Below are 22,896 nucleotides of genomic sequence, written 5' to 3' on the forward strand. Positions count from 1 at the left end.
TATCTATATAAATTGTTAGTCGAATTTAAATATCTGAGAAAAAGAGTGAAAGGAACATGGTTGTATTTCCAGATGATTAAAAAAAAAACATGGGCACATGGAATCATGCAAATGGCACACAATGAGGTGGTTGACATTTGCTCATTGAAAATAACAAAGTGGCAAAAAAAAGTCAGTGATTTAAAAGGCAAATGCCGGGCCGAGAGAGAAGAGCACAGCAGGAGTGGAATATAAAATGGAAAAAAACAGAAGTCAGAATGATGGAGGGGGAGAGAGGCTCAAATCAAAAACACTCACTGGTTGAGTTTGACATTTCCCCTGAATACTGCAGACTTAAGCCTTTTGAAAACTAAAGCTTGTTCAAGGTGATGAATGAGCAAATGTCTTAGCACTTATATTTGGCCGAAATACAGCTTTTGATATTTCAAAACAAAACTAACATGACCAAAAAATAAAAAAATAAAAAATCCAAGGTGCACACATAGCTGGCAATGTTTCCATAATGCCACCATGGTCATCACAACACAAGACATTTCATGCAAAGTCACGCTAACTCCCCAAATAAACTTCAATGGGTTATCACAAAAAAAACAAAACAAAAAAATAACATAACCCTCACAGGTGGCTGGGAAAGAAATGTGTGCAGATAAAAACTTTTATGAGGTAGACAGAATGTTAAATCGTCTTTACAGCTCCTCATTTGAAGTAGGAGCGGAAGCGGCTTGCGGGCCGGCCCGGGGTCCGCTGAGGTCTGTCGGATGAAAACATGAACTATAAAAATAAACTGCTAACCATAATAGTAGATATTACTCATTCTTTAAAAGAAAAAAAAAAGTTAATATTGTTGAGGCTTTGTAAAAACACATTAGAATAAGTGTTGGCATTATTAGAATGTTTTTTTAATGTCTATATATATATATATATATATATATATGGCTTCTGAACTAAAATAAGTTTGACCACCTCACTAAAGCCCTTTTCAAGTGTGGCCACGAGCGGGTGCTGTTTTTATATAATAAACACCTCTGTATACAGGCAGGGATCAGCATGTTGTAAACATTGAAGCTTCTTTCAACTGTCTGTCTTTGCCGTTTTGGCCCACTCAGTAATGCTTGTCAGAAATAAAATGTGTCTCCACATTTGATGGTGTAGTAAATGTCTGGATAAGGACTGTTAGATTCGACAGTGAAGAGCACTCACTGCATGGGCAGAAGTGTTCAGTACGACCGTAGTCTTCATGTGCACTAGCAGCGGTTTCACAAAAGTTCAGTTTTTCCTGTTTACAGAGACACGGAGTGTTTTTTTTTTTAAAGTTCTGTTTCCAGTGGCTCTGAGCGCCGTTGTCCTGTAACGGAGCCTTGGGAGTCTTTACCTGAATATTGTGCTATCAATATCTTTTCTCACATGTTACAGGCAACGATTTCTTTTGGGAGTGTTGAAACCACACCAATCATTAAGTTAAGAATTAATACATAAATCCCAATATCAAACATTAAAAAAACCCAACAATGATTGTACCAGTTTCAGTGGAGTGTTTACATGAAGGAGGAATCGGCAAAGCCAAATCCTACATATGAGGTTATATGGCTATAATACTATCCTTAATATCTACTGCCTCTTCTGTTCATCTTATGCATGAAAAAAAAAAAAAGCAGTTTAGTCTTCAAACTGCTTCATCATGAGCTTCCGGCTGGCTTCGTAACCCAGGAATAACGCTCCGTTAGCAGGGAAAGTGCGGACCATGGTGGGGGTGAGGCCCGAATAAAGTGCTCGAGTGCCTGAAGACAAAAAACAGAGAAAAAAAATATAAACATATATACATATATATGAAATGTTACACTAAACGTGTTATCTAAATATCTTAAAAAATGTTTATAGGTTCTTAACATATTTTTTTTTAACTTGAGGCTATAATTCTTGAAGTGTAAAATTAAGAAAAAAAACAACTTAATATTGACAAAACAATTAACTTTCCAACAAGAGTGTAATTCATTGAGATGCAGCAGTAAGTCACACTGTAATCCTGCCTCCAAATAGCCGCCATACAGCCCCCACCCCAGACCCCCACCCTTCCTTCTTTCCACTAACCTTCAGTGCGAGCGATGGTCATGAAGGTCTTGAAAAAGCCCGCCTGTCGGCCCGTCATCGACATGACCTGGATCCGAGATTTGACACAATCCATGGGATAGACCACCAGCCACAGGCACGCCCCGCCGAAACCGCCGCTGAACACGATCGGCGCGACACCTTGAACAGGAACGGGCAGCAGGTATGAAAAATCCCAGTCAATCGTTGAATCATCGTGTTGGAGAGCTCAATTTCCCTTCGTTTAACCAACGAGGTCTTCTGAGCAGCGACTGCCAACATGTAGACGTAAGTGTTATTGATCAGTGACAAATATTTTCCTGTACCGATGTCGTCCTTGCCACATTTCATGTGATCTGCGAACGTCGTGCGGCAGAGCTCGTAGGCGCCGAAGAAGCAGAAGTAACCGGGCACCTCTCTGGCGATGGTGGTGGTCAGGCCCTGGAAGAAGCCCTGCGGCCCCTCGTTCCTCAGGATGGATTTCACCACCGACCACACGGTGCTGCAGACAGAGAACCGAACAGCCGGTGAGAACGCCAGGTGACGAAACAGCACAACAAAGTGAACACATCAGAAAATCTCCAAACGCCTCCAGCTTAATGCAGGCGACTTCATTCATGTGATGCAGAAGCTGAACTGCTCCAAGAAATTAATAACGACACACTCGTGACTGTTTACCAAAGGTTGTTTTGTTTTTTTATCTCAGCTGCTGCAACTATTATACTGTAAGTTTTGACCTCCTCAGAATAAGTTAAGTGACCACCTGCTGGGATTATGAATAAAAAAAGAATTGGTGTAAGATAAGTAGAAATGTCAAAAAGTTAACAAAGCCTGTCCTGTATTTATTTATTTATAATTAATTAATTATTATTGTGATATGTAACAGAACCATGTGCCATTTGCCCCACAACCATGCGCTACAGGAACATTACATCTATTCTGTCGTACATAAACACCATTATTGGTATCTGAATTGTGTTTTTTGTACTCGTTGTGATTTTGGAAAAATCTTATTTTTTTTCCCATCACGTGTTTTTTTGTACGCGTCGTATGTCCAAACTCACAACACGTGACGCTACACATCATTTCATGACAATGAAAGCTCTCTAAATTGTAACTTCCATAACATTAGCTGCCTATAATTTTGTAAGAAAAAGCCAGGGTGATAATTGTCGCTCTGGAACCAGACAGGAAGACTCCACAACTAAATATCCGAGCTTCTGTAAACAGAACACACTTTAGCCAAGTATCACTTTTGCAAGGTTGTAAAACTCACCTATTCTCCTGGGCTTTCAATATTTTATCTTATCTTATGTATGAGCTGTGCCTGTTTATTTAATGATCTTATATATTTTCTAAAGAATTTTATTTTGTCTTCATTTTGCAAACAGCCCTTAAGCCATCTGTGGACATTTTAAATAGCTTAAAAAAAAAAAAATTAATAAAAGCTTGACACAATCCATCAGTGTTCACACGTCACCTTGGCGACGTGAGACCATTTTCAGGAAACATCAAACTCCACCCACTTGTGGCTCTTTGCGATCTTGCCCGACGCCTCCATTTCAAACATGGCTTGCAGTCGACACTTGACGAGCTCGGTGGGACAGAGAACCAGCGAGGAGAAGATGGACGCCACCGAGCCGGCGCAGGCCTTCTGCACGTCACTAACGGGAGAGGGGAGGTCAGTCGAGGCACCTCGGGTAGTCTCACTGTTGGGCTTTTGTGTCGACAGGGGGAGCAGCCCTTTGTCCACATCTCACCACCTCACCTGAGCACGGCCTCGCTGTGCAGCCCGGCCGTGATGCGGATGACCTGCTGGCAGAATCCGTAGCTCATGAAGAGCACCGAGTTCTCGGCGATGTTGGCCACCAGAGCCGGCGTGGTGCCCTGGTACAGGCCGCGCAGGCCCACTTGCCGGTAAGTGGAACTGAAACAGTGTATGAAACCGCGGTACAACGTGGGGAAGGTCTGCATCTTGACCTTGGCGGTGTCCAGCGGCTGCCCGCTGAAGACACACGCGGCTCCTCCTGTGGGGGGGGGGGACACGACAGTGGCACAACGTGACCGTGATCCAACGCAAACAAATAGTGCAGCTGGTTAGGCAAACCTGGGCAACGTCCGACACTGTTCAGAGCAAAGCAACAAGCTGTTAAAACAAATAGCAAGGCTTTGCAAGTGGCTGCGCACCGCTGAGCAATACAAACATTGAATGGAAGCACAAAGAAATTAGCTGGCAAAACAGACGAGTCATCAGAAACTCCTGCTACGTCAGACACACACGGTGAGCTGAGTGGCGGAGCAGAAGAAATGCCCCAAACGCTCAATAGAAGTTGTTCTGTATGTTTCGAAGGTGTTAGTAGACAGTGTAATTACCGATCGCTCCAGCGGAGAGATCAATGACGGCCTGAACCACCGGGTGTGGAGCCATGCTGGTTAGAACAAAGTCGCCTTTCTCTCAGTAACCTGGTGACACAAACATACGACGGGTTGAAGGGATTCTCATTATAAGCTTATACAGGATATAATCTGTCATCACTGAGAACAACTGCAGGAATATAAAGCTAAAAATAAATAAATAAAGCCTGCTCTCATATGTGACAGCCATAATTATTTCCAATTTTAGCTCAGGGCAAGTTTGTGTAGGGGCAGATATACTGAAGTTGACTTCAAACTAAAGGGATAAGAAAGTGAAAACTAGAAGATTCCAGAGGAAATGTGTGCCTGCCTCTCTTTGGTCTCAGAGTCTCAATGGCACCTGATCTCATTTCGTCTCCTCCATGAGGTGCCTCTCCCATCCCCTTTGTGTGGGACTTTTTTTTAAAAGATTTATTCGGAAATGGTGAGCTCAATCGTTAATATACGTTTGTAGCAACCTATTCCTGAATGTTGCGCACATTTTGATTGGGCTCTTTGTGGCCATGCACCCAATAAGGACGAGGTATTAGCAGAACAAGAAAAGAAAAGGAAATTAAATGGCTGCTTAGGATAGTAGTCTTTACGCCTTGCCACTAAGGAAAGAATTATAATCGTCAGACAACATCAATTCCAAATTAGCTTGACAAATAAAAGTTTTCTCTGTACATCATAAAAGTATCTCTGCCCCCCCCCCCCCCCCCCCCCCAACACCGTGAACAGTACTGCAAAACACGTAGTTTTAATATTAATAGAGTATCTGGAAAATAAAGTGCTGCTTTTTTTTATTTTTAACCAAATAAACATATTTTCTAAATATATGAGAGCAGAAAATCATCTGAAAGAAACGTGTGTTTAGTTGTCAGAGGTGACACTCAAAGTCACCGTGATACAACCACGCAACTAACAGTAACACTGTATCACAAACAGGTAAACAAACAGTAAAATAATGACCGGCACAAACCTCCAGAGGACAGCGGGTCCCCGCACAGAAACAACCCGGGGGAGGAGTGCTGAGTGCGGCTAACATGGTCCAGAGGGCTCGCTAGGAGACAGGAGCACACATGCCGAGTTTTGTCTTGATGAAATCAGTTCGGCTGCAGAACTCTGGACTGTGGAGGAGGAACACCCGTCCCTCCTTTCTCCTTTGTACTCTGCGACCCCACAATAATCAGCCATCAGAGATCGTCACCGCCACGCCGGGGAGAGCGGAGGAGAGACAGACGTCTCACTCTGACCGCTATTCCGAGGCCAACTTGTGCCGCCGCGTTACGCAAACCGAGCGCGGCGATATCGAACTCCTGCCGACGAAACACCGGCGAGTCACATCTCCTGTGTTTCTACATGTGAGACGTCTTGAGTCAAAGGTGAGGTTCTCGGAGTAAACGCGACGTGACAGCGTTTGAAGTACAGTTTGCGCACACGCGTTCAGGGTGTGAGTGGTCTTCTTGTTTCACGATCGACGGCAGAGGGCAGCAGCAGCATGGCAACAGTACAGCTTCCGGTTCAAATACTTCTGAACTCTGACCTGAGTGGAGGGACAAACTAGCCCCCTCTTGTGTTCTGCTTTCTTATTTCACGCACAGAATAATAAAAAGACACGTTTACTATTCAAACACTATTTAAACATTTACTTATATTTCCCCCAATGCAGAGCCCATAATGGAGCTGCTGTGATGCTTGAATATTCCCATTCAGGTAGATTTATTTAAGTAACCACGACTACTTCATTTGATTTTTATTTCGTATTAATATTGATGAAATATCACTTTTTGAATCGAAGATGCTGACACTGACAGTTATCAATAATGAAGCTGCAGACCTTGAGGAATGCAAGCGTGACAAACATTGATTGAATTCCAACAGGATGGTGAGAGTGCTAACTATTTCACCACATTGCAACCCAATATCATAGTATGTAGTTAATCATCCATCCATAATACTGATTTATGCAAATTAGGGTTGTGGGGTGCTGCATTTTCCCCCCTGATTACAAAAACCTAGACCGGTTGTTAGTTCCTCGCATGCATTTAAAGAAATACAGACAACCGATGCACATTCTGTAGGCAATCAGTTTGAAATGCATGTGTTAAAGCGATGGAGCGAACCACTAGAACGCAACTAACACACATGCACATGAGGATAACATGCAAACTCTGCACAGGAATGTCCCCAGAGAAAAGAGAGATAAGAGTAGTAAGTGATTAATTTATTGAATGGGATGTAGAATAGAATGAGGTCCATTGGGGGACTGTCTTTTGGTTATTCCATGGTGTATTCTTGCTAATGATGAATGATGACTTTTCTGTTTTCCTTTGAAGAGCAGTGTTACTATTTACTCACCTTAGGATTGGTTTACACAGATTAAATGTTCAGTTTTACTTTAGAACAACACTTAATATCTTACCACATGGTTAGTTTTCATTTAATAACAAAATGTGGCACTTACTAAATACATTTAGTCGTACAAACACCAAACATTATCCAAACATTTCCCAAGCTTAAATTACCTGCAGCAACTTTCTTTTAGGTAAATGGTTCTTTTTAACTTTTTTATTTCAAATAATGTCACTCACCAAGATTTCATGGCCTTTATCTCTTGTCGTTGAAGACATTAAGATCATCCATGATGACATTGTCAAATGGTAGCGTGCTCATAATTTCTGTGTGAACTACTTCCATCCATTTGTTTACATTAGTGGTTTTCAAGAGGTGGCTCAGGGTGGTATACTGTGGTTCATATCAACACACTAGATAAAAACTTTTATGCCCTAGCAGCTACAAATAACTTTATTTTTCTTTAATTAAAGCTGAAATTTTTAAGAGATCCTTCCCCAGTATTTGATACTTGGACATTGGCTGGTTGCTATGTGGTTGAAGTTATGCGATTTGACTGTTATTTTCCTGGTCTTTAACCTCACAGATTGGTGATTTCATGTGGACTTTTACTGGTCAAATATGATCGTTGTTATTCACCTCTGAACTTAAATGCTTCCAAAATACCATCTGTTTCAGCAGAGGAGACTGGGATTAAATAAACGTGCCCCCTGTCCGCAGGCTTATCCTCTAAAACTCAGACCTCTGATGGCTTAGAGCAGTCTAGACTCACTTCACTGCACGGTGATGTCTGCTGGGACTTTTATCAGAACCAAATATAAAGAAAACACAGCTTCTTTTTTTTTTTCATATCACTTTGCCTTTTATCAAAAACAAAAGAAAAACATTGACGTTGTCTACATCACAGACAAGAATCATCAATATTCTGTTTTAAACAATTTTGCCATGAACAGGATGTCCTCCCCATGCCCGTCCCTCCCCTGGAGCAAACTCCTCTATACACAGTATAACTTTACATACCTCTAGTTCCTGTTCAGCCTTTTTACATTTTACATCATTATCAAAGTAGTATCAATAACTTTAAAATACATACAATGCTCTTTTCATTGTAATTATAATTGCTATCCTGATTGTACATACAGTATCATTTCCCACACCTAGATTCTCTTGAGCAATTTCTGTGGCTCATTTTTCAACAGCGTGTGGTTGAAAAGTACTCAACCACGCAAGTCTTTCGCCATTCTGATCACCGATCGAAGCCTTTCGTAACCACCGAAGAATGGAAACGCCGCAAAGGCCCGATTGACGCCGTTTTGGATGCACGATGTTTACGTGTTCTCCTGAAACCATTGTCAGACTCTCCGAGGGGCTTTACTACCAACTGTTACATCTGCTTGGACTTGAGATTATGAGGTGCAGTCAGAGAATCTCTGTAATCCCCAATTAGAATAAGTAATAACAAGGAGATTAGAAAAGATCACTTCAACACAATTTATAAAAAAAAAAAAAAAATGGAACCATTTGTATGGATTCTTTAAAGTTCTCACTGGTAGAAGTAGATGAATAAGTGCTGATTCGTTACACTTGGGGGGTTTTTTTGTTGTTGTTTTTTTTTTTTTCCCCCAACCTTACACACAGGCTTAAAAACAGGCCAATAAGTGCTGGATAGGTTTGTAAAAACAGACAGTTTTAAAGTTGAACATTATGTTGGCATGGCGACCGATGGTCAGAAGTCACCATTCACACATTAAAACTTTGGCACCAGAGACTTTACAGAAGAAATGTACTGCCATGTGTTGCTCACAGCTCTTACGTGAACACGAAAGAAAAGTGTGGAAGACTTGACCGTCCGCGTGTGCGGCGAGACAACTTAAGGTTAAATCCGAGTGATGAGCAGACACGAGTGATCGCAGCCAGGCACTTGTGTCCTTCCAGATGTGAGTTGAGGTGCTGGGTCAGTCAGTGAGGAGTGTCTTGTTGGTAAAATACGCGCACAGTAAATGCCACACATTGGTTTGGTCTATGGAACAGCGTGCAAGTGCAGTTAAGCAGCAGCTCATCACAATTTTGTTCGGCCGATTTCAGCGCAGGCCTCGTGGAAAGTAAAAATTTTGTCTAAATGTGGGAAAAGCTACCAAAGTCAAAATACACCAAGAAAGCCTTCTTTGTTTGTACCCTGTATACAGACAGCCAGAGCCCGGGAGCAAAACTGTTCAGTCAGCGCACACCTTATACAGTGGACACTTTTTTTTTTCAGGTTTGCCACCAGTACATCCTGATTCAATGTACAGTATCACAAATGTCACAACATTGGCCAAACCTTCCATCAGTGGCTCTGGATACAGTACGCAACCAGTCATAAACTCTAAATCACATTATAGCCAGAAAAACCACTGCTTGCTTTAAAAAAATAACCAAACCAAAAAAACAAAACAAAACCCCAAAACAATAAAAAAAAAAAAGTGATTTTTCTTTTAAATCTTAAAACTTTTTTTTTTTTTTTGCCCAGTAGCTGTCAAGTGAAAAAAAAAAAAAGTGAGTTTACGTAGATCAGATCTTATCTGTGATCTTTGAATTGTTCTCAGACGTCATATTTTTGGCAATGTGTTCGACAGCAGCAGAGTGTTGGAAATGTAGTGATTGAGAAGGTGATGAGCGCCATCTCATCGTCTCAGACCAAATCTTCTCATGCTTAAGAATTAAAGAGAGACATGAAAGAGAAGTAGTCCTGTTCACGCCATCTGGGAACTGAGTCCACCGATACGGTTCACTAGCATTGTGGTGCCGCTTCAGGTCGGATCGGAGGTCATTCAAGAGCAGCAGCTTCTCTCTTTCCCTTCATATGTTTGAAGGTACACGATGTAAAAGTCAAATACCAGCCAATTACGACAAAACAGCCGGCATCATGTCAAGCGAAGGCTAATAAGTTAACTTCGCCTCGTCTTGTAATACCGCTTTGTAACACCAGGTGTATTGTTTCACTAAACATAAATAAAAACAATAACCAGAGAAATACGCAAAACAAATGCAAAGTGTGTCTGACACTTTTTTTTGCCAACTTTCAGCTAAAACAGAAAACGTGACTGAGTGAAAACACTCAACGCAAAATAGTATTATCAGTTACATCTTACATATTGTACCTTCGCCTTTTCTTTTGTTTCTCTGAAAACTATAAGTGAACATAATGTCAGTACATAATCAGAAATCACGTTTTATTAACAAGGTTTATTGACTCTGGTCACTGCAGACAGTCATGTATCCTGTATCCTAGTTTATTTTATTATGCTGACCTGCGACAGACTGAAAGACGGCATATAGGTAAGAAGTGGACAGAAGTGAAATCGAGGGGTCGGCGTGGACCCGTCCCAAGGTGTGAAACCAGGAACCACTAAGAAAAAGAGAGATGAAGAAATTTTTTTTTTTCAGATTTGGTTTGTTTTCTTTTTTTTTTTTCTTTCTTTTTTGGCCAAACTGCAGCTTGACGAAGTCATAGAGAAGAGCGATGGCGGGTCCGTGTGTGTGTGCTTACATTGTGGCTGAAGTGTTAGGCACTGCAACAGAATCATATGAGATCATTTCCACGTTTTCTGATAAAACACAGTAAGGCAATTTGATCACGGCTGGATGACAGTGAGTTACAAGTGTCCGGTTGGTCTTCTACAGATCAACATGATGCACAATTTAGACTCAGGAGAGAAACAATACCTTTTTTTTTTTTTTTTCCATTTTCAAACCCATTTTAAGATTATCTGTGTAAAAACAGCTACAATCAAAAATGAGGCACTTTATAAAAGAGTATATAGATATCTAGGCTATATAATATTAATCATTATATGTATACTGAATATTTCATATACCATTGTAATGTGTCACTTTATATTAGAATTGTGAACTGTGATGCGAATGATGAAAACTGACTACAGTATGTACTATAGTTCCTAAAAGACTACTTGAGTACTATAGCATATACTGTAGTATAATATACAGTTATACGAATAAAGCACAGTTGCCAAAAAGTATTTACACGTTGACCTCCCTTTTGTTTTTCAATGATTTTGTGCCACAAACGGTTTCAAAATGCACTAACGTCAAAAAACCTGTTTTTGGTGTTATTAACCCAAACTGCTACAAAGACACTATAATATATAAAATGCAACGATCAGGAGGATTTTTAAGCTCTTTTTTTTCCCCCAGTTAGACTGATTTGATTTTGACCAAATGCGTCTTTTCTCGCCGATATTTGCAGTTCTTCAGCCGTCTCCACCACCTCACAACAGGCCTGGCTGTGTGACTCGGGCATCATGAAATTGATTTGACAGTCATGTGTCAGCCTCAACTGATATATTGTCATTAAGTGGAAAACTGGGGGCATGGGGGACAAATTGCAGTAATCAAGTCCATCAGAAGCTGCATGTGCTCACTGAACTGCTCTGCTATGTTTGTTCATTATTACAGTTTAATGTATAGGAATTATGCAGCCATGTACATGTGTATACTTCTTCTGTTATTTGGTCCCTACAGCACAACATAGTGACGACTTTTAAACACACATACTATTGATTGTGCTCACGCATGGCTGACTACAATTTCATTAAGTTGTTTACATGCATAGTGGGGGACTTTTATGTTAATTGGGCCATTTTAAAACGATGCCACATACTGTGGCTGGTTAATAAATTCTTTGTTGTGAATCAGTGTGCCTGTTTCTGTGCAGATTCTCTCTGACATCAATCACTTCCATGGGAGGGCTGCTTGGAAAATTCTGGACTTTCTTTTGCACTTAAGCCACAGAACTGATGCAGAAGTGTTTTTGTTGTTTGATAACTGGATTTCCTGGAGGTTTTAAGCATGTGTGTATATTAGTCTCACATTATATTGAAATGAGGAATCCAGGAAACTATAAACTACTGACTTTTGTAATTGCATCTTTGGTGAAAGAAATTCTTGCTGTGGCGGGATATGTTGAGGTAATGCTGTTCCATCCGATCTGTGTGGAGTTTGCATGTTCCTGCTTTGTAGGTGTAGGTTGTCTTTCGGTACTCCGGCTTCCCTCCACAATGTCACAACATATGGAGGGACGAACTTATGTTAGGTAGTATCTTGTGTGTGTGTGTGTGTGTGTGTGTGTGTGTGTGTGTGTGTGTGTGTGTGTGTGTGTGTGTGTGTGTGTGTGTGTGTGTGTGTGTGTGTGTGTGTGTGTGTGTGTGTGTGTGTGTGTGTGTGTGTGTGTGTGTGTGTGTGATTGTCTGTCTTTGCGATGGACTGGAGTAGTGTACGGTGTGCACCCTGTCTATTGTTCTGATTGGCCGGTGTCGCCTCCAGCCCCCGTCACCCTCGCCTGGATTGAAGTGTATTCTCGTACAATACCTAAACTTGATCTTGTCTGAGGTTTCGGGATTTAGTTTTTCCGCTCCAATGAATCTTGCATAGGATCTGTTGGATAGTCACAATAATGCATTTCTTTCTTTCTGAAAACACATAGCTACATCAACATCTCACTCGTAAAACACACTTTGATTGCCAATTTGATCAATTCTACCCCATTATTACGTAATTAAGTGCATTTTGAAGCTCTTTGGTAGCTCGAGAACAGTGGTCAGTGAGTGTAAACACATTTTTGGGCAACTGTCGAGAAGAAATCAAACATGTGTTTAGGAGCAGGGTGTGCTTGTGTATGAAACCTCTGCCAGACTGTATATACCTTCCCAGTTTGAGTCCAACTGACATCTGATGATCATTTAATTCACATGGACAAAGGATGATTTGGCATAAATTATCATACAAAAACGGAAACCACGGGGCTCAATAATTAACACCTCAAATTCAGCAGAGAGAACGTGTCCGTAGCTGCAGCTGCCATTTCCAGCCTTGAGTTACAAGACTTTAGTAGTGTGGCTCATGCACCAATTACAAATGTCTCTTAAATGAAGATACACACACACAAACTCACACACATGGGACATTTGCCATTTGTGTGATTCCCTGAAACTTTTATTAAAATACGGAGTGTTGTGATAATCATGTGGAATACTATACATAAAAAGAGCCGGCAGTTCAGCATCGTGACTTCCTGTGAGGTCACATGTTCACAGATTTGACTGTCAGCCTTCATCCGCGTGCCGTTAAACGATGATCAGATGTCATTTCTATTTAAAATGAGACCATAAAACCAAACCTTTTCCTTACCCTGTGACTTTGTGCGTGTGCGCGCGCGCGCGTGTGTGTGTGTGTGTGTGTGTGTGTGTGTGTGTGTGTGTGTGTGTGTGTGTGTGTGTGTGTGTGTGTGTGTGTGTGTGTGTGTGTGTGTGTGTGTGTGTGTGTGTGTGTGTGTGTGTGTGTGTTGCACACATTTGGTTGACAGAAAACAGCAGATGCAATGGGGATGAGTTTTCCAGGGTTTCAGTGTTCAGACTCCGGTGTTCAGGTTCTGTTGTGGCAACAGATCGGGCGGCCAGCCATCCCCTGGCGGACTGAATGTGGAGCTGTCACGCCGGTGTCATGCTCCGATCCAAGACAAAGACGGAGATCAACAGTCTGGGAATAGGAGAAGCAACAGTAAGCTCATACATTTCAGACACAAGGGTTGTTTCTTTTTCTTTTTCTTTCCATTAGTTTGGGCTTATAAAGGTACACTTTTCCCCGTGGTGACACATAAGCCTCAGCACATTGCTTTGGTCCTGCTGGCTGCTTGAGTCAACGTTTCACGGAACTGGAGATCTTCCTAAAAATGATTTTTCGTCATAGCGTATGTCTTTGTGTCATCTTTATCAATCCCTCCAATTTTAAGCCCTCACTCATCCCATGAGCCTCCTCAACGGTGATCACTTCACACTTATTTCATCATGTCAGCGAAAATAAAGTCAGAGGCAGCGACACACAACCATATGGATTTTTGTTCTCTTTATGGAGAGTTGTCTTACTAAATAAAGAATAATCCAGCCAACAGATCACTAATACCTTATCGTGGGAGGCTGAGAGCAGACTGGCGATAAATCACAGTGAGGATCGAGTAGCTGTGCGTCGGTCTAACTGTTTTCCCCGTCGACTGAGGGAGTCGAATGATCGTCTGCCTCTTTGACACTTTGTCTATGTTCACGCTGACAAAGAGTGTAAAAAAAGACATTTGTACAGCTGCACATTTCTACACAGCATTTTCTGGTTTACCAATCAGGCCCATCGTGATTAGTTTTGCTTGTATAATATTTGGTAAATATTTTTTTGCCAATAACTGCAGCAAACAGTCGATCCACTTCTAGTCTGGATTTGCTTTTCTTGGTCATGTTCTCCTTGTGCATAGTGGTTTCCTTGGTGTACTTGTGCTGCCCCACACAGTCCAGAAACACGCATGTGAGGTTAATTGGTGAAATTGTTCCTTGGTGTGAATGTGAGTGTGTGTGGTCGATGGTCTCTCTGTGTTTGCCCTGTGAGGAACTGATGACCTCTCCGGGATGCTCCTGCGTTATTCCCATTGTTTGCTGGGAGTGGCTCCAGTGCCAAGTGAACCTAAACTTGAAAAAGAACTATAGAAAGTGTCTCGATGGATGATTTCTTAACACTTTAAATTATCATGAAAATGATGGATTACAGCACATCTGTTGAGTGGGACTCCATGAGTATTACGTATGTCCAAAATAAGCATGCAGTGTAAATATTTAGATTTGTCTATTCGGTACTTATGATTCCGAGAATGTGAGCATAAGTGAGTAGAAAGAGCCACCTCGAGTGATGTCTGTTAATAACGAATTTTTGCACCTGGTTTAAACCATTTGCAAATATAATAGAGACAAATTCCTTTAATTAATGTCGCAGAATGAAAGTGCATCTTGCTCAGACAACAAAGTGATTCACTTTGCTTGTTTGTCAAGCTAAAATGTCTTTGGATGCAGTTGCATACACTCACATGTGCGTATGTTGCCACTGGGGCGATGCAGCAATTAAAATACAATCACACAGTACAATTAGTACCTTAATCATATTACGAAATCATAATAAACATTTAATATGAAAATCTAATTAGAAAGTAATTTTGCACAGGTGGATTAATGTGATATTGGGGGGGGAAATATCTGCATGTTGATTGGACTATTTGAAAGCCAAGCCTATTTGTTTAAGGTTGCAATGCAGCCTCCGCCCTTCCTATCCAGCCTTCATGAATTGAGCTTAATTATTACAAAATGGCTACAGTTAATTAAAGCAGGGTGAGTGGGTTTAAAGCGTAAGGGAAAATTTGTATATTCAATCATGAATCACAGGATGAAAAATTACACCAAAGAGTAATTTACGGAATGATAACAGAGACTTTTTTTTTCAAACCCTTGCTATGCATGTTGAATACATAAATAAACGACCCTAAAGAGAAACAAGGAGGCAATTAATGTGATTCTATGTGAACATTTATAAACTGAATTAAACACATTAAAAATTCCAAGGCAGTGCCGCCTTGAAGAATAAAACATGTATAGTTGGTACTATTCATTTTGCATTTACTCTCCTCTAGTGTTTATATTTACATGTATATACTCATTTCACCATCTTACAGCTTTGATTTGTCAACCTGTAGAAGAAGCGGATTTCGCCTGCACGTCAATGTGCCTCCATCAGAAATGAACTCCAGCCACAAACGTTCACCAATCAATAATCGTCATCTGTGCAGTGTAAGGGAAACCTCAACGCCGCCATGTGAAAACCTTGAGCCAACAACACACCCACACACAAACATAAACACCTGGCCTGTCTTCGGTCCCCTCCACCTCCGTTTATGTGAAATGGCTCATTACCAGCAGACAAATCAATTGGCTCTGCTCTCTCAACACCCACTTGTGATAATAAGAGACTCTACAGACAGCCCACAGACTGGAAACACAGTGCTGCCCACCAGCTTGAAGCCAAGGTGCACATCAGTGAAAGATGGAGAAGGAGTGACTAAGAGCAAGACGGGAGTTTTGTCTGTGGATTATGCAGATCACATCAAAAGTTTACAACCAGCTAGACAATTATGACCAAGAATTATATAATCCGTTTGGTTATATTTTACTTTATATATTTTATATATCTATATTTTTCAGTTATTGGGAAAATGGTTCTATTCATAATATCTAATAAAGAGCTTCAGTCATTAAAATATCTAAAATGTCTAATGAAATCTGCTTATTTTATATGACAAACACTAAGCTTATTCTCTATTAAAATTGCTACTATAGACGTTTAAATATACCAAGATATACATTTGAAATTTACAATGTAGAAATTGGGATTGTTTAGTTTTGACTGAAATTGTTATTCATCTGTCAAAATGATTATTCAGAAATATTAAGGTTTTTAATAGGGAAAGGAGAGATGTCTTGGAGGACACTTCAAACCCAGTTATCAATAAAAAGGCTTTATTTCCTAATAGAACCTTATTTGGAGAAAATAAGTCATTAACAGCATTGCAACTGCTGTATCAGTAACTTATACAGACATTCTTCTATGGTTTGCAGTCAAATACACTATGTCCTAGTTGTGAGGCCAGAACCGACATAAATATCTTTATCTGTGGCAAACTGAAACAACAATCATCATAAACATGTGTTTCCCATTCCACAAGAACAATTCTTTATACAAAAAGTGCCACTCTTTGCTTCTTAGATATTGAAGGTGAAATTTTGAGAAGCCTTACCTTGACCGTCTTTTCTACTGGTCTGGTGTGCTCTCAGTTCTTCGGACTTATAGAAATCAATACTGGCATAAGTGTTGAGGCTGGAGCCAGCACTGTTACCCATAGCACTTCCTCCAATGTTGTAGGCCGGAGAGGTATGCTCCACTCCAGTTTGAGGACTCTCCTTAACGGCCAAGTCAAGGTCAATATAGTTAAGGCCTTGTTCAGCAGATGAGGTGGAGGCTTGTGGTGGAGGTGTGGCAGACAAACTTGCTGCCTGCCCGGTCTCCCACAGTGAGCAGTCCAACCCATGCCGGTGGCTCGCTGCCTGGCTGCCCTCTGGGAAGAGGGAGGTAGAAGAGGATGCGTGGCGTGGTAGGGAGGGGGGCGAATTAAATTTCTCTGAGCGGTGACTCAGGCGTCCCGGCTGGTCACCTCGGACTAGTCGGCCGCTCCGTTCGGGAGACTGGAAGGATTTCACTGGGGAAAAACTCAAAGCAGTCTCCGACTCCAGAGTTATGGGCTGTCCCGAGTGGAGGGCTGGTCTCGCTGAAATGCTGGGATCTGAACTGCTGCTGTCTGTATATGGTGCCGGGGCATCTGTTGCCATTGCGGCCATCTTTACTTTTGTTCTGTACCCGGGGTTTCTCTCTACTGCCAGAGGAGAGGACGTGCTGTGTTCTTGTCGGTTTTTGGGGACAACAGCTGGTGAGCCCTGTGGAGTGTTGAATGTGCTTCGGACATGAGTCAGGGGCGTCGAGGATTTCCCTAAATCCATGCTAACGTACTCGGCCGAGGTGGACAATGGTGCAGAGAAGCTGCGGGGAAGGTTAGCGGGATTATCATGGCAGATGAGTGGCTGATTCAAGGGTCGAAGTGTTCCATGGATCACAGATTGTCCACGTTCAGACCGTGCACAACGTCCACCGTCGTACTTATTGTCCTCCTTAAAAACGATGCTGACGTACTCACCGACGTTCTGAGACGGTGGCAGATTCTCCTTCACCCTGGGCAGAGTGTTTGCTTTAGCAATGTCTGATGACATGCTGAGGGGACGTCCTCTCCGTTGCTGCTTTGGACTTTTACTACTCGACCCACGTTTTTGGTGGTGGCGCCCATCTTTTGTACACGTTCCGGCACTCTTGTGTTCTCCTCCAGTTCTGAGCAAACTTAACCCTCTCCCTGCTGATATGGACTTGTCTTCTAGGCTCTCACTGCTAGCTGAGCTGGAGGAGAAGGAAGAGGAAGACATGGAGAGTTGGCAGCCTCCTGCTGGGCCCACTGCAATTTTATTCCTCTTGCTGTATCCCACTCCCCCTCCCCTTCCAGCGCTATCATGCCCACTGCTGTCTTTTTTTCCTTCCCCTTTATTCAAGTCCTCCTCAAAGCGAGTATACAGAGTATGTTGATAAGCTCGGGGTAAGGAGAAGTAAGAATTGAACATTTTTGGTTGTAGTTGATGCTGCTCGGGGTGGGAAGGCGGTGTGCTGCAGGCAGAGCGACTGCTGACAGGTGAGATGTTCATGTAGTCGCTGGCTGCCCTGCTCTCCATGCTGGCCCTGCTATCCCACATACCCAGTCCGTGCAGGTCTGTGGAGCTGCTGCTGTTCGGAGACATGACCATGTAGCCCTCCGCGCTGGGCTGACGGATGTGCTGAGGAGGGGACACACTGTTGCTGGGAGTCATTGCCATATACTCATCATCTGCCCCAGGTTTGGCACCGGTGTCAGAGATACCTATTGCAAGAGAGAGTGAAACAGGAGGAGATGTCACTCCAGGCAACATTGACATATAGCCACTATCCACAGCTGCTCCTGTGTTCACTTCTCCTCTGCTTTTCTCAGCCCTCTTCCTTTTCTCTGCATCAAGCTGCCCACCACCGGCCGAGCCATGGTGCAGATCAGCCCTCTGTCTGTTAGCAGCCTGTGACATGATGGCATATTCTTCATCATCCTCATCATTTTCATCTTTTCTATGTGGGACCAGTCGCTCGTGGGATGCCAAAGGCAGTGAAGCCCTCTTGCTTAAAAGTCTACGCTCTGCTTCAGACTCTCGACTGGATGAGCGACGTAGAATCCGCCTGCCTTTGGAGCGATGATGGGAACCGAGGAGACCCTCTCGCTGTCCCATGACTATATAGCTTGAGGAGCCATCTCCATGTGCATGATGACCAGACAGACTGGGTATGAGCAGCGAGTGTTCACCAGGACTGGAACCGTACTCATCTGAAGATCCGTAGTCGCTCGGCGAACCTGAAACAGAGACTCTCTGAGAAACACGCGGGTAGGAGCAGATTGTCATGGTTCCCACTGCTGCCCCCACCAGGCCACACTCTGAGCCGTGACCGGAGCTGGAGGACAGACTCGGCGCAGGAGAAGGAGCAGGGTTTGGTGTGTAACGTGCAAGGCTGAGGGTGATCTTGGCAGGGGTCGGAGCCCTGGTGGGCTTGGGCCTCAACGTTGGTGTGGTGGAACAGGATCCATTAAGACTCGGACTGGAGCTTGCCCACGTCCCTTTGGCACTTGCCCCGCCCTCCTCCGACCTGGCTCCGATGCTGGCTGTTCGCGCCCTTGGAAACCCGTGGCGTGACGTAGGCGAAGTGCTCGTGCTGCTCGCTCCCGGTGTCTCGGTGCGCGCTCGCCTGGAGAAGCCCACCTGACTTGGCGGCAGGTTTGGATGATGGCGGCGGCTCGGGACACTGATGGGGTTCGAAGCGGTCCCGCCCCCACACGATGTTCCGACAGATTGAGATTTACTGCGCTGACGAAACTCCTCGCTCAGAGCCTTCATGGCCTCCAGCAGGGTCTCGTGCATGTTCTGAGCCACCACAGAGTCATCTACCTGCATCCAGAACTCTCCTGGGCCTGTTATTGCCGAGCGGCCCACCTCGATGAAGAAAAAATTCTCTGAATGTCCGCACCTGCGAACATTCATCAGCTGCAGGACCACAGCAGCCACGTCAGAGTTGAGTTTAACAAAGTTGACGGTCTTGTCAGTTAGGCACAGCCGGTAGATGCCCACCAAGTTCCTGGCATGTCCGAGGCCTTTAGGCCAGACCTTGACCTGCCACACTTCCTTGAAGGTCGGAACAGGAGACGGAGAGCTACACTCGCCACTACTGCCATAGTCTTCAGGGGTTTTGCCTAGAAAGCATAAACAGAGAATACAAATTAAAATGCTAGATGATTAAACACATGCAGAATATTAAAATAAATAAAACCCTGAAGGTTACCTAAAATCAACACCTTCCTAAAGTAATGGATCAAGTCATTTTTTGAACAAAAGGATTTTTTTTGGGCCCCCTTTGATATAGCAGCATCCATCTTTAGATCAACATATATTGTGTTGTGTGGTATAACAACATATGTCAAAAGTGTGAATTTGGATGTTTTATTAAACCTCACTCACAAACATGAAATATTCTATATTTGGTTCATTTTTTTTTTTTTTACATCTCTGGAGATCAGTTGAAGAAGGTGTTGAAATAATCTTCAACTCTAAAAGGAGAAGGCAGCCACTTATAACAGATATTTGGTTTCTCTTATAATGATGAGGATAACCATATGCAGGTGTCTGAACTGTGCCAAACAGATGTGCTGCATTCAACTGATCAGAGCCCCTTTAACCATTTATATGGCATTCATCAAAATAACACACCCTAAACTCAGGATTTGTCATTATTTTCAACATATTTTTAAGCCATTTAGTCATGATGAAATATGTTTAAAAGAATTACACGGAGTAAAAGCCAGATATAATCACCACATCTATCTTTCAATTTGTAAATTGTATACATTTCTCACTAGAGCTCTGTAAAAAACTGGCTACATGCTACAGAGTCCCACGGTTATTGCATTAATTGCACAAAAGTATCTTAAATATGACTTACTAAAATCATTGAGAATATTTTTGGAAACTTGCCCTAGTTTTTTTTATATATATAAATCTTGAGCTTTCCATAGCTTATTTATGATATCTCCAGTTCAAAGCCATCAATCAGGTGAACAGACAAACTGAAAAAGATTACTTTGCCAGAGAAAAGGGGGAAAGACAAGCCATAGCTCCTATGTCTTCACAAATGTAATTATGTATTTGTAAGATTGTCGTAAATGTACAATCACAAGTTCAAAAAGAAATATAACTGTCCAAATAAAGGGTTAAATCTATTGCTCATAATTATTAAAATACAAGCAGATATAAAATGCACCGACTGAAAAGCAGCATGCTTTATTAATCAGTTTAGTGCAAATCACGTTTTTTTCCTCATCCTTACACTTGTCATATTTATCTTTACTTAATTACTTTCAATTCCACTGCTTTGCAACCATTTAAACACATCTAATGTATTAGCAATGGCCACCACACAAATCATTATAATGCACTAATGCGCTTCAAGCTCTATTAGCAGGCCACATTGTGAAGAAGCAAACATTAAAATTACATGGCGGTAGACTGAGGACAGTATTTCATCCCTGAGCAGTGTACTCTGAACAAAATGGGGGTCCGTACTCTCATGTGAATCTGCTCAGGGTTCCACAACAACACGCTGGAGCTGGGCAAGCCCATCACTGAAATGCAAAGGGAGGAGGATGAGGAGGGGGGGAGGATGAGGAGGATGGGGAGGGTGGGTCGGGTGGAAGGAGGAGGAGGAGGAGGGGGGGGGGGGGGGGTGTTGCTGGGCTCCAGCATAAGGATAACAACGTAAACACGAGGATAACCAACAGAAACACAATTTCCAATGAGAGCGCACTGGCGATGCCATGTCGTCCCCGCAGCAGCAGCGGCGGCAGCAGCAGCAGAAGCAGCGCCGTGTAACACTAATGTAGGTTAGGCGAGCGGCAGGCAGAGCTGTGCAGAAAAACAAAAACACGGGCTCCAGCGGAGTGCTCCGCGATAGGCTACTACTATATGATGCATCCCGAGGATGGTTGCTATATGCCCACTGCGCCATGCAAAAACACCCCGCCGTATCAAACTGCCTGCATCTCACTCACAACACGCGACGAACACATGCAATCACATGTATGAGCAATAAAATGCACAAAAATCATTTTGATTTTTTTTTTTTCTGCCAGAAAAAAGACCCCGCCGGTTGAAATTCTAATAAAAAAGCAGCGCGTATTGGAAATGCGCTGCACAAACAGCACATGCCGCCCATAGCGTGTTGGTCTACCCCGATCAGTCGGATCCACCTGCCTCTTGGGTTGATATAAAAACAGAAAAGAAAAGAAAAGAAAGAAAAAGAAACAAGAAAAGCACACACACAATATAAATAGCGTCGCCTAGACCTCTACATGCAAACGGAATGCCCAAAACTGACGCGCGTAAAAATGTCCCAACAATTAAGAGATATGCGGCGCACAATCAGAAATGGCTGAGCCAAATAGTGTGTGGAGAACAAACAGCCTCGGGCAGGATGGGCCCGATGCAGAAACAGACAGTAGGAATTGCATCCCCACTTCTGGCGTCTTACAGTTGCACTGGAGGTCCAGCATGGCTTGGTACCACTCGTTCTGGATCTCCTCGCTGTCCGCGGCGATGGCAAAGCTCTCGCTGCGGGTGTACAGGACGATCATGTGCTTGTTCTTGGAATCTGCGCGCTTGTTGATGTTGAAGCAAGTCTCCAGGTTCAGGACTTTTTTGGGCACAGGTGATTTACTGCGGAATTTCTTCTCGTTCTCGTAATACTCCAGCCGAGCAGGACCGTGCTCCGAGGCCGCCCTCAGCACGAAGAAGCGCCGGTGCATTGATTTATGCTTGCGGAGATAGCCGCTTTTCTGCACGTCTTCATAGTTCTGCGGCTCGACTGCCTGGTTCTCCATGGCCAAGACAGGGAGGGCGAATGTGATCACAGCGAAATCTACAGGGGGAAAAACTCGAGTCCATGTGTGCTCCTCATTTATCCATTGCGGCTACATCGCTCGTCTTCCCCGCGTCCACATTAAAGTGTCCAGCGTGTGTGCGAAGGCTCAGGATGGGAAAAGCAGCCCCAGCATGTTTTGGATGTGGTCTCATGTTGTGAATCCAGCTGCAGCTGCAGCAGGATCCGCGCACGGAGCGTGCACAGAGTCCACCGCCGCGCGCCCTGCAGCCCAGCCCAGATCCTCCAGTCCCACCACGGTGCCGTTCAGCCGCTTGAGGACGTCTCCTCCACCTGTCTGAGGGTGCCCACAGCCAGGCTGGACCACCGCCGTCAGGCTGCACAGGAGAACTTAGGCTGCTTCCGCTGGGGACCTCCACAATAAAAGAAGGAGGCGCGCTCCTCATGGGATTCTCGCTGTCATCGTGTGGGGTTCTGGTGTACTATTCACAGAGTTCGAATTACGGGGGAGCTAAGGGGAGCTGGGCTGGGCTCCCCTGAAAGGGACCTGAGCTCCCCTGAAAGCCTAATTTGAAAAATTTAGGGGGAGCTCTAAAAACATGC

At 43.3% G+C, this 22,896-nt stretch overlaps 2 protein-coding genes across 2 annotated transcripts; both read right to left on the reverse strand.

Annotated features, from left to right (window-relative positions):
* Window positions 1-102: 102 nt before the first annotated feature.
* slc25a15b (solute carrier family 25 member 15b) lies at window positions 103-5,569 on the reverse strand. Its single transcript, XM_080508761.1, has 7 exons — window positions 5,462-5,569; window positions 4,459-4,548; window positions 3,854-4,112; window positions 3,612-3,749; window positions 2,412-2,587; window positions 2,089-2,247; window positions 103-1,778 (listed from the first exon to the last, which is right to left on the reverse strand). Exons 2-7 carry the CDS (start codon window positions 4,511-4,513, stop codon window positions 1,657-1,659), a joined length of 909 nt encoding a protein of 302 aa, XP_080364887.1. The 5' UTR covers window positions 4,514-4,548; window positions 5,462-5,569; the 3' UTR covers window positions 103-1,656.
* On the reverse strand, window positions 4,541-22,294 carry LOC308139552 (insulin receptor substrate 1-B; the record flags this gene model as incomplete). The annotated part of the gene is made up of 4 exons (XM_080509012.1): window positions 4,541-4,548; window positions 5,462-5,542; window positions 16,493-19,615; window positions 21,946-22,294. 4 exons carry the CDS (start codon window positions 22,292-22,294, stop codon window positions 4,541-4,543), a joined length of 3,561 nt encoding a protein of 1,186 aa, XP_080365138.1.
* Window positions 22,295-22,896: the final 602 nt, after the last annotated feature.

Source organism: Blennius ocellaris (assembly GCF_963422515.1).
Source record: "Blennius ocellaris genome assembly, chromosome: 14".
NCBI lineage: Eukaryota > Metazoa > Chordata > Actinopteri > Blenniiformes > Blenniidae > Blennius > Blennius ocellaris.